Raw genomic sequence first — 15281 nt, 5'->3', positions numbered from 1 at the left:
CCCGTATGGTGGGGCGGAGGACCTTCGGGCGCGTCTGGTTTACGCCACGTCGTAGGGTCATGTCAGAAGGGATGGACGGAGCTGGACACGGCCCCGCTGCAGGGAGGGTTGCCTTACGGCCTCCGTGCCGATAGCCAGGGCCTTCCAGCTACCGATGCTTGCTGTACCAGCAACGCTTTATGTAAGGCAGGGCAGCAATGCCTAGTCGTTCAGGAAACAGCCGGGGTGTGCTCATTTTGTGGGACCCGAGGCTTGGCATGTGTGCAGTGAGCCTGGCAAAGCCGGAGTGCCGATGTGTGTCTCGGGAGCTCTGCACCCCTGCAGTAATGTTGGACCTCCTGGCACAGGTTGTGTTTCCTGGCAGGTGGTGGATCGAGCTTGTCAGGTCAAGGAGCTCAGACGACTCATACTTTTCTGTTAGGATAAAATCACTGTGTCTCAGCAATTGGATTTCATTCTAAATTTATGTTTTCCAGTCTCCTTGTAGTTAACATTTGTAGCCCTTTCTGGCCTTGAAAGGTGTATGCTTTTATCACCTGTGTCTCAAGTCAACCTTTTTTGTTGTCTTTGGTCCAAAGGTGTTTAGAAAAGTGGATTACCACTTTCTCTCCATGAAGAAATACTGCTTCCTAATTAATCTGGTGATATGTAGTGGAGTTGAAAAGGAAACTTTGCCATTCATGGGGGAGGTGCATATGGATACATTATGTGGAGGTCAGGGGCCTAGTTGCTGAGGCTGGAATTCCTGTTTAGTTATAAGCAGAATTAATTTCCCCAGTTATACACTTAAACTGTCTGAGATGACCATATGAAATGTGGATGCAGGCTGCGAAAAGCACCTGTTGCCTGTTTATCTGCAAAATAAAATGGCACTGTGTTGATACATTGTTGCAGTTGCAAGTTACTTTTTTATATGTAGTTGTACTTCTTCCATTCTGTCAAACAGGGACATGAATGATGAAACAACAGAAATAGATGAATTTGCTGCTTAGGAAATGTTGAAAGTGCATGTATCAATAGCCATCTGAGGAGCAGTGGTTGAAAGTACTGTATTCTATACAAACCAGAATGATGCTAGCTAGATGTTTACAGATAGTTTAGGAAAATATTTTAGTCTGGTTTAACACTTCCAGGATGGTGTGGAGAAGATACTTTTCCATCACTGGGTTGCAAGCCGTACAAATTACTGACTCCCAGAGGCATATAGCAAGTATCTGGCCAGAAAAGGTCTCTGGACCATGGGAATGATGATTTGCAGAAGAGGTCTGATTCAAATGGGGGGGTGGTAGTGGGTAGTATGATGAAAAGGTCTCATAAGTGATGGTTCACTTCTCTGTCACAGAGGTAGCTCTGAGCTGCCTTTTGAAGCCCTGGTAGCTGCAAGTGTTTCTTTTCTAGGACAGTAGCCAGCTTGTTCACAGAAAGCGCTGTTTCTCTTCCTCTTGTAGCCTGGAATGTTAGAAGACCTGTTTTATAAATGGAAAGTGTAGACAGGTAAAATAGTTATGGATTTCATGTATTGTATATTGATTTTGCATTATCTTTTAATGAAAATCTTGAGTGCATTATCGTCCGTCATATAGTATGGCAAAGAGAAAAAGTAACTGAACTTTTTTGTTTAATTTGTGTTTCAGGCTTCCGAATTGGGCATAAAAAGAACTTCAACTGAAAGCAATGAACCCTATGAAAAGAAGACCAAGACACGACAGATTACTCTAGAAGATGTCTGTAAACCACTGAAGACTCAGGATAAAAGTGAGTTGACTGTAAACAAACCTTCAAGCATTTATATCCATTAAATATTTTTTTAATGTCAAATGTGAGAAAATTTACTGGTGAATGCTTTAGGAAGTGCTTCTTAAGTACATCTCTAAAGCACCATTATAAGCATACTAGCTATATTGTTAAAGCACTTTACTGTAGCTTAGAAGCTAAATATTTGAGCTTTACTCCAGAATTACTCTGCCAACGCCCTCCAGCTGACTCAGCTTTAACAGGTTTTTCAGTCAGTGAGGTCCAGACGCCCATGCAGAAATGCTGCAACTTTTCTTTTTGTGTTAATTTAACAGTTTGTCTTCTAGACTCAGACTGAAGCATGACTTATGCCTGACAGCTCTGTGGGGTCTGACCTGTGACTGGGATACCAAAGGGCTACCTCAAAGCAAATAATTTGTATGTAGTGCTCTTAAATGTGAAATGGCAGCAGCTTAATTACCATGAAAATGCCTGTGCTCCATCTGTCTGTCAACTAAGGAGTTTAACAAATTAATAATCCAAACAGAAAAACAGATCAGTGCATATGAAGTCCATTACACTTCATGGAACAAATTTAGCCTCTCATGTATTTAAAAGAGGGAATTCAGTTTTGTAGGTGTGATAGTTTGAAGTAATATTGAAACACCACAAGTAGCAATACTGTCTGTTTAAAAACTGGCGAAAAAATACCAGTCATCTCCCAGTATTCTTCGCTAATTTTGTGGCTTTGCTGTTAACAGTCCAGAAAAGAATTGTGCTTCTTTTCACATGTATGAAGAAGTATCCAAGTGAGATGTATTGATTTTTCCAGGGAAATTAACCAAGCTAATTACATGCATGATTCTGTCAGGCTGGCAGAAATACTGCAACAGGAAGAGAGAAGGAATGTAGGAGAGAGAGAGCAAAATGATTGCATTCTCTGCTTACTAATGTAATTCTAATAGACAATCTGTTTTAGAGAATAAGTTGCTAACATGTTTTTGTTGTGTATTTTTACTGAAGAAGAACCCGAGAAGCGTGAAAAGCCCCGTATATGTTTGCAAACTCTAGACAGACTCAGAGAATTCTGCAGTGATTCAAACCAGCAGTATAACAGAGTCCGAGAGGATAGTTTTCGGGAGAAAGAATCTCTGAGCTTGGAAAAATGTCCCAATATTACTGGGAGAAGTTCAGAGTTGAAAAACCCTCTTCAGTCTTGGGACACTAGCCCAAAAGTTACTCGGAAGGTATGTAGATCTTTGGTCTAGTCCTGTGTAGATTAATTTTGTGGTTTTAAAAAAGCAAACTTTGGCACAAGATTCCTTTTGTGTTTTTGTGTTTCATCATGAAATAGTATAGCAGTACCCAATATACCAGTGTTTGTGTATGGGTGTTTTCCTGGAACTCCTAGGTGAAGACAATGCCTCTAATAGCTCTCCAGTGATAGCACTGAAAAAAGCCATAATGAGAGGGCAGAAACACTGACAGTGCATCTTATGATTGTGAATGAACCTATAATACTGCAATAACCAAAGTTCAGTGTGGCCCTTTGCTTGACGTTCTTTCAGTTCTGTCAGTTTTGATACGAACTGTAAAACTAACGGGCTTGATTTGCCAAAACATGATTGAAAATTACTGCTGAGATGTAGCTTAATCCAGTTGCTAATAAATCAAACTACTAAGGTTTATGACTGTTTTTTTTACAGAAGACATGAGTAGCTCCCATGAAAAGTTATCATTATGACACATATGATAGAATTAGTTAAGGCTGTAATAGGGCTTTGCTTCTCCTTTAGTTACAGGGCTAATTAGCGTTAGTTAGTTTTTGTGGTCAGCTTGAAGTATTCAGGCCCTAAAAGGCATTTCATGGCTTGCTTTCGTGGTGTTGTGTTGGTACTCAGCTGCTTTTCAACAAAGCTTTCAGTCTGGTTTTTTTTTTGAAGGAAGGGGATTGTATGAAAGGCTGTATAGAGATGATATGAAAGGTTGCATAGTTGATTTGACCTTCCATATCTGAAGGTCATGATCTTAAACTGAGGTATCTGTAGTCTGTGAAGATGGGATAAAATTGAGAATAGTGATGTAGCTTTTGTCAAGAGATTTCTGTTGTGATAAAGGATTGAGATTATGTAGGTGTGGTCAACTTGGAAAGCACAGGAAATGGGTTCCTTCTTTGTCTTTTTCAAACCCTTGTTTATCAAACTTCTTAATTTTTGACCCTTCTATGATTCTGTGATTCAGTTATATTAACATCAGACGCTAGTCCTGCTAGTTTAATCCATATCTCATACTTTGTAGCATGTCTTGCAGGTGCTTGAGAATTCTAGAATCTGAAACTATGAAGTGTAAGGGTTTTACACGTGCATGTGTGTGAAACATGCATGGGGAGTATTCAATGACTTTTTATCACTGGAGGCAGCATCTACCTGGCTTAGGTTGTTGTGAGTGTTTGATGAGCAACGGCACATGCAACTCTCCTTCCACCAAGCTATGAGCCTAAAGTAGTTGTTTGTGCAGAATTGAAGTTTCTCTTTATGTCTAAACAGATGTGTTTGTTAATCTCCTTTGTATCAACTGGTGCAGTATTTCTGTCTTCCTATTCCAAAGTAGGCTTCCAGTGCACTAACACTGGTGTGTTTTTTATAGCAGTATTGCCACTGCATATTCATGTACTTAGATGATTGTCACCAAACAGTAGCACTTGAGTCCAGATTACCTGTGAGACTGACAGCTCAACTCTGCCTTCCTAGTTTATGAGGAAGGTTACCTCTAACTGTATGCAGAGAGACTCTGCAAGCAAGATGTATGCAAAGTAAAAAACAATTATTTCTTTCTTTATATACTCAGCAGATAGTGAGGACTTATGACCTACTTGGCAGAACATTACTATGATTGTTTTCTGTAAGACACCTACTGAGACTATCCTGGTCAGGCAGTCAGGTCAGGGAGGACTTGTCTGCCTTTTCTGGAATCCCTAATTTTTTATGTTTATCATGGATTTCTCTTTCTTTGTATAAGTATTTTTCTTCTAAATTCTTTTAGCTGCTAACTAACTACCATCTCAGGAATTCAACTTCTGTGTGTGTTTTTACTTATTCTGCTTTCTTTCATGACCATTTTTCATGTGCTTTATCACAGTTTTCTTTGTAAATGAGACTACCGAGCTGGCACTGACCTTAGATCAAAGACTCCCTGAATCCTTGAGATGTGGGTTTTGCCCTAGCGACATCTAAGCTCCTGTAGCCTTCTGAGTCCTAGGCATGGTATAGCTTTCTTTGTGCTAGGCTATGGTATCTGCTTGTCAATGGATCATCCCTTGATAATGTGCAATGTTGTGAATTATGCAATTCACAGTTAACAGTACAGCTAACTGTTCTATTTTTTACCCCTCCCATTGTTTTTTGAATGCTGTCTTTGTACATTCTCATGACCTAAAGCATATGGGTATTCCTATCTTTGTGTTTTTTCCAGAGACTTATTCTTACCATTGCTTCAGTTGAGTTTATTCCTTGTAATATAGGTGGGACAATTGTTAGAAATTGAGGTTTAGCAGGTTTATTTGCAGAAACTCACAGCGCAATTTGATCAATTACCTTTTGTGTAGTGGTTTGCTTTAAAAAGGTGGAGGGTGTTGTATTTATTTTATCAGTACTTGATAGTGTGATATGAAGAGGACCTTTGCTGTAAGTAATCACTGATGTTCACTGCACTTCTGAACGACAAATCCATCACCCTGCTTGCAGCACAGGATAAAACAAAATTGTAGAGCAGAAGTTGCTTGGCTACCAACATACACTGCATGTCATGGTAAATGATAAGTCACAGAGAGAGTGGGCTCAAAGCCTTGACTGTTAAGGGTTTTAGAAAGTGTTACATAGATTTTCTGTGATTAAGAATAAATTATTTTGTAACGTTTTCTGAGCTTATGTAGGAAGAGCAGACTGGAGAAATACAATTTTTGGTATCTGGAATGGTGAACTGAGACATTGAATTATTTTGTTTCTTGATTTACTGTGGATTTTTGCGACAATCTCTCGATGCTGCAGTTTCCCATCTGTAAATTGGGAGTGGTAATTTATCCTTATTTTTATATCTGGCCAGTTTAGACTGATGAGTCTTTGCAGTCTGCATGTCTCTTGATCTGTGTTTAGAAAGCTCATGATGCAATAGGGATCTGTTTTCATCTGAGATGTCTGAAGACTGATGTATAGCCAATTGACTAGTTTATTAAAAAGTCATGAAAATCAAAGATTTTTTTTTTATTCCTTTCAATTCCAAATTATCTGTATTCTGCATATCTTCCTTTGAGAGTTTTACTGCAGTTCTTGAGGCTATTTACTGCAAGAACAGTCTTTAGCTCTATGGTTAATATGAGGCAAGGTCTGCAGGGGTGATTGATTTATTTGAGGATTCCTAACTATACTTTTCCACCTTCTGTTTACAGGAGGAGTTACACTGTGATTTTAGTCAGTTTGCTGCATCTCTTAAGTCTTACGAAAGTACACAAAATACTTCAGATACAAATCTTAATAAGAGAACCAAAAGCATTTACACTCCACTAGAACTTCAATTCATAGAAATGAAGAAACAATACAAAGATGCTGTTTTGTGTGTGGAATGTGGATACAAATACCGCTTCTTTGGAGAAGATGCAGAGGTAATTTTTTCTAGGATTATGGAGAGATACCTGCATGTTAGTATTGTATTAGGTCTATAGCAACTTCCAGAAGGAAGAATTTTGGGCAGCATAAATTTTGTAGGGTTTTTTAATACTTGAAATTGAGATGAAAAATCTCTGCATGCATAAATTGGAAGACTATATGCATTATACATGTGTTCTTTGCCAAAATATCACTTACGATTTTGTAATTATATGGTACTGCTTGCTGCCCTGCATGTGGAGAACTTACAGTGGGGTGCTAGAATAATTACTTGTCAGAGTTGAAGTTGAAACATTTTCATAGGTAAATTCTGTCATGGCCCAGAATTCTCCTAGGGGTATTTCAGGTTAGAAGACAGTGGAGCAAGCAGTGTAAAAGTATATGAGTATAGCTCATACAGCCTGGGTACAGGGAGCATCTTGGATGCATATCCTGGTGCAGCGTTGTCGTGGTTTAGCCCAGCCAGCAATGAAACACCGTGACAGTCTCTTGCTCAATGCCCCCATCCATCCCCACCCTCGTTAAGATGATGGAGGCCCCAGCAAGATAGGAGGAAAAATAGATAACTAAGATTGTTGTGGATTGAGACAAGGGCAGGGAGTGCTCACTGCCAGCTATGGTTCTGGGCAAAACAGACTCCAGTACTCGACTTAGAGAGGAAAGCAGGAAAGTTTTTTTTCTACTACCTACAAGAAAAAGAACAGAACAAAACCAAAAAGGGAGTAGGATTATGAGAAAATGACAAGCAGTACTTTAAGATCTCTCTCCCTCATCCCTCCTTTCTTCCCAGTCCCAGCTCACTGCTCCTAATATCTCTACCTCCTCCCTCATCAACGGCTTGGAGGGGTAGGGAGTGGGGGATGTGGTCAGTCTCTCACAGATGGGCTCTGCTGCTTCTCTTCTCAGAGGAGGACAACTCCGCACATTCTCCCCCTGCTTCAGTATGGGGTCCCTCCCATGAGACACAGTCCTTAACGACCTTCTCTGGTGTGGGTTCTTCCCAGCAGTTACGACTTGTGCAAATACTTCTGCAGCTCTGCAGAGAGACTTGGGAGTTCTGGTTGACAATAAACTAACCATGAGCCAGCAATGTGCCCTCGTGGCCAAGAAGGCCAATGGCATCCTGGGGTGCATCAAGAAGAGTGTGGCCAGCAGGTCCAGGGAGATTCTTTTTCCCCTCTCCTCTGCCCTGGTGAGGCCTCATCTGGAGTACTGTGTCCAGTTCTGGGCTTCTCTGCTCAAGAAGGGCAGAGAAATTCTGGGGAGAGTCCAGCGCAAGGCCACCAAGATGATCAGGGGACTGGAACATCTTTCATACGAGGAAAGGCTGTGGGAACTGGGGCTGTTTAGTCTGGAGAAGAAGAGACTGAGGGAGGATCTCATTAGTATGTACAAGTATGTAAATGATGTATGTCAGGAGGTTGGGACATCCCTTTTTTCTATTACATCTAGCAACAGGACAAGGGGTAATGGGATGAAGCTGGAACACATAAGGTTCCATTTAAACATAAAAAAAACCCCATGTCACTGTTCAGATGATGGAGCCCTGGCACAGGCTGCGCAGGGAGGAGTCTGCTTCCTTGGAAGTCTTCAAGATCCACCTGGACATGTTCCTATGTGACCTGATCTAGATGGACCTGCTTCTGCAGGGGGGTTGGACTAGATGACCTCTAAAGGTCCCTTCTAACCCTTACCATTGTATGATTCTTTACAGGATCCCTCACGTGGGACGCAGTCCTTAGTGAATATCTCTGGCTTCTGCAGATACAGGGTCCCTCCCATGGGACACAGCCTGTTCTGGGCATAACTTTAATGAGCTTCTTTGACGTGGGTTCCTCCCCTCAGTTAAAGCTTCTGTGACTATGAGGTCCCTCCCATGGGACACAACCTCCTCTTGGCACAGTCACTGCCCCTGGCCATGGGGTCTTTAATGAAGCGAGTCACTGCCTCTGAATGCGGGGTCTTTAGCAAAATGAGTTTCTACCCCTGATGCAGGGCCTTTAACGAAATGCAAACGAATCTCAGCTTCACCAGTCCTCTCCACAGGATGCAGGGGAATCTGTGCTCCGGTACACCTCCTCTTTTCTCTCAGTGACCTTGGAGTCCACGTCGTTGCTTCTCTCTCTCTTCCCACTCCTTGTACCACCACAAGCTGGAAAAAAAGGAAGGGTCTGAAGAAGGAAGAAACAGGAAGCAGCCTCCTCTTCCAGCTTCGTCTTAAAAAGTGAGGAGGCATCTAATTGTCTCAGCCTCAGAAGTGGGTCTGTCTCAGAGCTGAGAAGAGTTTTGAGCAACTTCTTACAGGAGCCATCTCTACAGTCATTTCCCCATTACCAGAAACAGTGTCATGTCAAACCATGACAAGCACCTATACATGTCAGATTTGTAAGAACCGAGAAGAACTTTGCAACAAACATAGTTTTCAAGTGATGGTTTGTCAACAGATCATAATATTGTTTTTTTTTAATAATCTGCCCCAAATCGTTGCTACTGATTTGATATGTGCTGTTTCCACACTTGACACAAGTGAGAAACATTGTTTAGTTACTGGGAATTAGCTCTCCTGATGAAATCTGTACTGAGTAACTTGTCACTTCTTTGCTGATGCACTCAGAGTCCAGAAATAGAAATATACTATCCAGGTAGACAGTTCAGTATTTGATTGCAGTTCCTGCTTAAGACCAGGTTTCAGGCGTCATAGAGCAAATACAAATTGTATGTTATAATGTCACATTTTAACAAGTAGCCTTACTCTTCTTCTGTGAAGGATTTAGTTTTCACTGATGTTTGATGTTGATTTCTTAGTATTTTAATTAATTAACAAGCTTAATACCATCTTTATATCCACAATTAAAATAGCTCCAGTCCTTCTGTGTTCTTAGTTTTGTGGTACTGAAGCTGCTGTTTATGACAACATGCTGGGACAGGAAGAGGCTCAGCTCTCTGGGCTTTTTCCTGTAATGTTTTCCTTTTGACGTTTGACTTCTAGTTGTAGTTGTGTATTAGTATTGTCATAAAGATGAGCTCCTGTTTTGCATTTTGAACTGTTGGCTGACTCTTCTTCTTGTACTTTGCAGATTGCAGCTAAAGAGCTAAACATTTACTGTCATCAGGATCATAACTTTATGACTGCCAGTATACCGAGTCATAGATTGTTTGTTCATGTGCGGCGGCTTGTAGCGAGTGGATATAAGGTTATCTCTGGCTTTTATTAATTTATGTTAAGGACTGAAATAACTTGCAGTTTTTGTACCAGAAGAAAGTCATTATCACTTGTTTTTGCATTAAAATCGCTAACTTTTCTTTGTTTAGATTTTTTTATTCTGCTGACTGTCACAAAATTTTAAGTACATTCAAGCTTCCCTTGTTTTACAGAAAAGTATCTTCATATTTTCTAGAACAGTTCCACAGCAGTTCTCTGAGATTTTTATGAAGCCTTTGCATTTGATAAACAGAAATTTATATATCTGCTCTCTTTTATTCTTTCTCACAAACTTGTTTTTTCTTGTCCCAGCCACTATTATTTTTCCTTCCTATTGTTGATCTCTGTAATTCCGTGCCTTTCTGTTGATATGCCTTTTCTGTTTATGAGAAGAGCATTTGTTGACTATGAATTGATTGCAGTGACCATTCTCTGTCAAGTGTTGTACACCAGCCAGTTTTTTTCAAAACAGGACAAGAAGCACAGGGACAGAAGTTGGGATGGCAGTTAGAATTGCATAGAGTGTAAGGTAAAGCAGTGCCTTATAGTGCCAGTGTCTGCCCTTGCTGCTCAGCTCTAATACGTTTGCTGTATACATGTCTTAAAAGATGGCCAAATTTATAAAATTAAAAAGAGAAGATTCTTATAAAAGAGGTAACTTTGTTTCCCGTTTGTGTGTCTGTAGGTTGGAGTAATAAAACAAATGGAAACTGCAGCACTGAAAGCTGCTGGAGAAAATAAAAGCTCTCTCTTCAGCCGGAAACTGACTGCTCTCTACACAAAGTCCACGCTTATTGGAGAAGATATCCTTTCCAAATAAATTTGTCACACTCTAATTCTTGGTGTACAAGAGGCCATAATTCTCTTATTATCACTTAAATGGAATGTGAGGAGCTAGTGGTTAATATGAGTGGCAGCAGGAAATAAAATTCCTATAATTTTATGTCGTGTTAAAATGTCGTGCTGGCTTATAATGAATTTAATCTCTTCAGGTCTGTGGTGAAACAGCAGAGCTTTTGTTTACTGTACTTTCTGAAGTCAGAGAGTGGATTTACCAAGGATACAGTGTTCTGTAGGTTTTGTCTTAAGCTAGGTGTTTCACCAGACTGAGAATGCATAGGTTAGTGAAGGAAGAATTGACTGTTTAGTGTCAACAGTTTGCTCTGAGTGATGAGAAGATGATAAAGTCAATGGACTGTTAAAAATCTAGATAGGTAATTAACTCCTAGCTGTTGTAACAAAGAAAGTTAAAAATTGAGATAGTTTTTAACTAGTGATTTATTATTCTTCTTTTATTTATTTTCTTCCAGTTCTTGTTTTCCTATCTCTTACTTTATCTATTTCATGTTTTTTTTTCTTTAATTTCCAAACTAGTACTTAGTACATACCAAGAGCTGGAAAGGTTATTAAATTAATACCTGTGATGTTGCACTTAAGAACAGATCAGGGAAGCAGAGCCTTGAGATTTTATTGAAAAGCTAGTGTATTTACAGATTGTCTTGTAATGGTTGGAAAACGCAATGAAAGCAGCCTCAGCAGTATGATCTGGTGCAGAGACGTACAGCAAATTTTTGATGTAACCTAATCCTCCTGCTAAGTGCTAGGCTTTTGTTTAACTCGTGGTATTGACTACTTTCCAGCTGCTGCATATCTAGTGTGTTTAGTTTTTTCTATTAGGTGCATGTGACTTGGGGATATGAAGTTGAAACAGCCTGTATGCAGTCAGGTGATATCCTGTGAAGACAACTTTAGTCTTCATGCTGACAGTCACCTGAAGCTTAGTAAAATCATAGTCAAAGTAATAAAGGTCAAATAAATCATTAGTCTAGAAGGCCTGTCACAAAGTCTAGTGAGAAAGATCTAGATCTAGAAGGACTAGATCTTTACTAGTCCTTCTTCACAAGAAGGCCGTGTGAAGAATCCACTGGAATCTGTGTGCGTTTTCTTTTAATGTTTGTTACATGTAAACCCTTTGCTGAAGCTAGATGATTCTTTAGATGTTGAAGAGGTAACAACAGATGTTCCTGATAATTACCTCCTCTGTATCTCTGAAAATGGAGAAAACTTAAAAGACAAGAAGAAAGGTGACATTGTTTTAGGCATTATGGTAAGTTAGTTTCACAGGGAATTCAATGTTTTAGGGTTTTTGTGAAGTTTTTTTTAGGTGGTTGTTATGTTCTTTTGAGGGGAGGGTGGTTGTCTTCTTAAATTAATGATTGTTCTGTCTTTTAGATTCTTTTGGGTTTTTTTTTCATAACAAAATGCAATTTATCTAAGATATAACCTGTTTGTGAGTTGTGATGACTTTATGTTTGAAAGCTACAAAAAAATTCTGGAGTTGATAGTTGAATATTCCTGAAACTGTTTTTTTTTTCTGTTCACTGAGAAACTTAGCTGTGTTTTAACCAAATTCAGGGAAATTATTAGTTCAGATGCTTTACTATCTTCCAAGTTTAGACATTTCTAGAGTCACTGTTTGATAGCTTGTGGATGCTTTTTTCCTTTATAAAATACTGTTCAGAGAAAGACACATTATTTTGCTGTTTACACTTTGCATTCTCTGTTATGGTGGTTATTAAAACCCGGGTTGTTTAACTGGCAAAACACAGGGATAAATGAAGCCCAACCTACTGGTAATTCATAATTGGAAAGTGTCTTGATTATACTTGTCTTTGAATGCCACACTGCAGCTAGGGAAGAACAACAAAAGCATGTGCTAGGATGACAATTCTACATATTTGCCTAGTAATTGAAGTTAAGCAGTGATGAACTGATGACAAGAGCACATGCACATTTTTAAGGTATTGTTACGATTTCCGAAGACAAATTGTAGTAGTCTTTTGAAGTTACTACCATATAATAGTTTTGAAAAACACAATTGTATTTTTTCATAAGCCACTTTCAGTAAGTGTGTGAGTGCTATATAATTTTGTGATGTATACTATAAATTTTCTTTCTGGTTTAACAATTTGAGTCACTGAAACACTTGCTGAAAATGTAAATATTCTGTTTAATTTGACAGGCAATCCAGCCAACAACTGGAGAAGTAATTTTTGACAGTTTTCGAGATTGTGCATCTCGTTTAGAATTGGAGAGCCGAATTTTGCGTCTGCAGCCTGTTGAAATAATACTTCCATCTAGCTTGTCAGATCAATCTGAAAAGCTCATCAACAGTATAACCTCCATGAGGTATGTGTTTAGTTGTTTGGGGTTTTTTGCCTTTTTTTCATTACAGCATAGCTATTGGTAAGAGTTTAGATGCAGAAGCAAGCATGGATGTCTGGTTCTGTAAAGACCTGTTTCAGAATGGCTGTAGCATTTTTCTGGTTTGAAAATTCCTCAAATCCTACTGAGTTCCGGGCACTCATTCTTAAATTGTGTATCAACCAAAATTCATTTCTTCTATCTCAGACTTATGAAAGATTTGTGTACCTAAACATTTGTTATTTCCATTTAGATAATCTTACTACCACATTCCTGATAATGTCATCTATTGGATTTATTCAGAGCCCATGCATTTATCTTTGAGATATGAAAGTGGTGTGATACGTCTGTTTCTCTTGTTTTTTATAGTCTTAAAATCTCTAAAAGGCATGAGATTTTCCTGTTAATGTATATAGGCATAGAAAACCTTTGTAACTAGTGTTTTGTTCTGTTAGTCCTATTACACTATCATGAACTTGGATATAGACTTGAAAGTTTTGTGACTGATTGTGTGTTTATATTTTGAGTTCCCCATGTATTTCAAGAGTAAATTTGTCATAATTTATATGTCAGTTTTACTGTGGAGTAAAGACAGAAGGGAATGTAATCTGTAGGACGATAGATGAAGGATAAAGCAATCCTCTGAACATATGTGGTGAACTTGCAAAATCCTGCAGACATAATTTTTATGAGAAAATACGAGTTTTTCAGTATTTTATTTTTTAACTGTGCAGATATGGGCTGTGGAGAGCTAGGTTACAGCTTATAATTTCTGTTTGGAATGAACTAGTCAGAACGGATTTTCCTCGTATGTGTTAACAAAACTGGAGCTAAAGAAAGCCAAAGGAAAAAGGGATGTATTACATAAGCAAGGTTTTGTGTTGGGGGAAGATAAAAGTATCATCCACCCTCCCATATTATAAAGATAGACAAATGCAGCACAGTCACGTGGATCGTAGCCAGCTGATAGTCAACTGCACCTTGATGACCTCATTTAAACTCTTTAAGTCATAGCCTTGTAGCTTTCTCTAACACTCCAGATGTCTGAGCTTCTTAGTCTGCCTCACAGGCATGCCTTTCTCCACCTGACAGTGTATACTTCATCCCCTTTTGTAAAAAACCAAACCAAACCACCTTTCCTCCTCCCCCTGCCCCAAAAGTTGTTGTGAAGTGGTGGGCAGGCAATCACCTTGTCTAGGAAAGCTGATTTTGTGGCATGTTATAGGAACTTGCATAGATGTTGCATTACTTAGCTATCAAGCTTTCAAGGGCAGTGTATATGAGAGGCAAGACTGAGAGGAGGGATTAAAAATGTCTGATATGCTGTTAAGCATCATAAAACATGGCTTGTGAATGTGATATATTCATCATCATTCAGTGATGTTGTGATGCTTACACTTATAGTGAAGGGTGCTGATGTCATACTAGGCTCTTCTGTTTCCTCAGCTCAGGTCTTGACTGCAAAGCCTTGAAGAGTTAAAAACATCAGCTCTCGCTGTATTTCCTTGCAGTAAAATGGCTTGTTGAGGCTCAGGCAGATAAAGTACTGGATTAGAAAGTAACCAACTTTTTCCAGTTGCCAACAGATTTTTTTCCTTGCTAATCCTTTTATTTTGATAACATTTTTGTTTTGCAAATTCAGTTCCAGAAGAATATGCCCAAACTGTTTCTAAATACACAACTATGAAGACATTTTTACTTTTTGTTAATTTGTTTTGGAGTTTTTTTGTTACTGGTGATGTGCATGGACAGTTTTGTTGAAGTCAGAGAAAGGTAAAATGATGTAATAAAGCCACATAGCAAGCATATATTTCAGAATCGAGTACTGAGTTGTGTGTTATGGTAATTCTGATGTAATTTTGAGACAATCATTGTTTTCCATTGTTTGGTTTGAGGTGTTTCTTTTGGTGCACAGCTGAGAATATTTGTAAGTAACTTCTCATTTGTACTAAAACCAAAACATACAACCCATTAGCTAATTTTCTGTAGGGTTTTTCTCCTTTCTGGTAATTTACTAGGCAGCTTTCCAGCCTAAATGTCCATAATTACATGGAAGTGCTAAAAATAAAACATACTACTTTAGTAGCCTTAATTTGAAACAATTTTTTTAAATTTTCTCCTATCAAAGATTTAACCACTAGAGGGCCCTGAAGTATTTAGAAGTAATTTAGCTCATTCCAGTATATTGCTTTCTTGTGCTTTTAACTTGGCTCCAGTTTCTATATAATCGTTTTTATACTGGCAGTAATTTTAATGCATATTGAGTAGTCTAAAGTATTCAATTTTGGTTATTGTCCATTTCCAGGTAATTTCAGTCTGCACTTTTCTAAGAACTCCTGGTGAAAGTCATCCATTAGCTGGGAAAGGTTTTGTTTCTGTAATTTTTTGAAGACCTTTCTGACTAAAACGATGGGAACTAGATCTTCTGTTTCACAAAGGCTCCTCATCTCTTTTTATGTTTATAATGCATCAGAAAGCAC

At 38.8% G+C, this 15281-nt stretch overlaps 2 protein-coding genes across 2 annotated transcripts in view; both read left to right on the top strand.

The window, feature by feature from the left end:
• FAM151B (family with sequence similarity 151 member B) overlaps positions 1-1711 on the top strand; it is a 64109-nt gene extending 62398 nt beyond the window's left edge. Inside the window, exon 7 of the transcript XR_009820817.1 lies at positions 1635-1711. The gene's annotated coding sequence lies outside the window, so the exon portion shown is untranslated. The remainder of the gene's footprint in view (positions 1-1634) is intronic.
• Positions 1-15281, top strand: part of MSH3 (mutS homolog 3) — a 114084-nt gene that overhangs the window by 274 nt on the left and 98529 nt on the right. Inside the window, exons 2-8 of the mRNA XM_062017553.1 lie at positions 1635-1755; positions 2758-2981; positions 6179-6391; positions 9473-9589; positions 10283-10400; positions 11559-11704; positions 12620-12786. Coding sequence (XP_061873537.1) covers positions 1635-1755; positions 2758-2981; positions 6179-6391; positions 9473-9589; positions 10283-10400; positions 11559-11704; positions 12620-12786 — 1106 coding nt within the window. The remainder of the gene's footprint in view (positions 1-1634; positions 1756-2757; positions 2982-6178; positions 6392-9472; positions 9590-10282; positions 10401-11558; positions 11705-12619; positions 12787-15281) is intronic.

Source organism: Colius striatus, chromosome Z (genome assembly GCF_028858725.1).
Source record: "Colius striatus isolate bColStr4 chromosome Z, bColStr4.1.hap1, whole genome shotgun sequence".
Taxonomy (NCBI): domain Eukaryota; kingdom Metazoa; phylum Chordata; class Aves; order Coliiformes; family Coliidae; genus Colius; species Colius striatus.
Note: the sequence above shows the minus strand (reverse complement) of the source record. Positions and strands in the feature narration are given on the sequence as shown.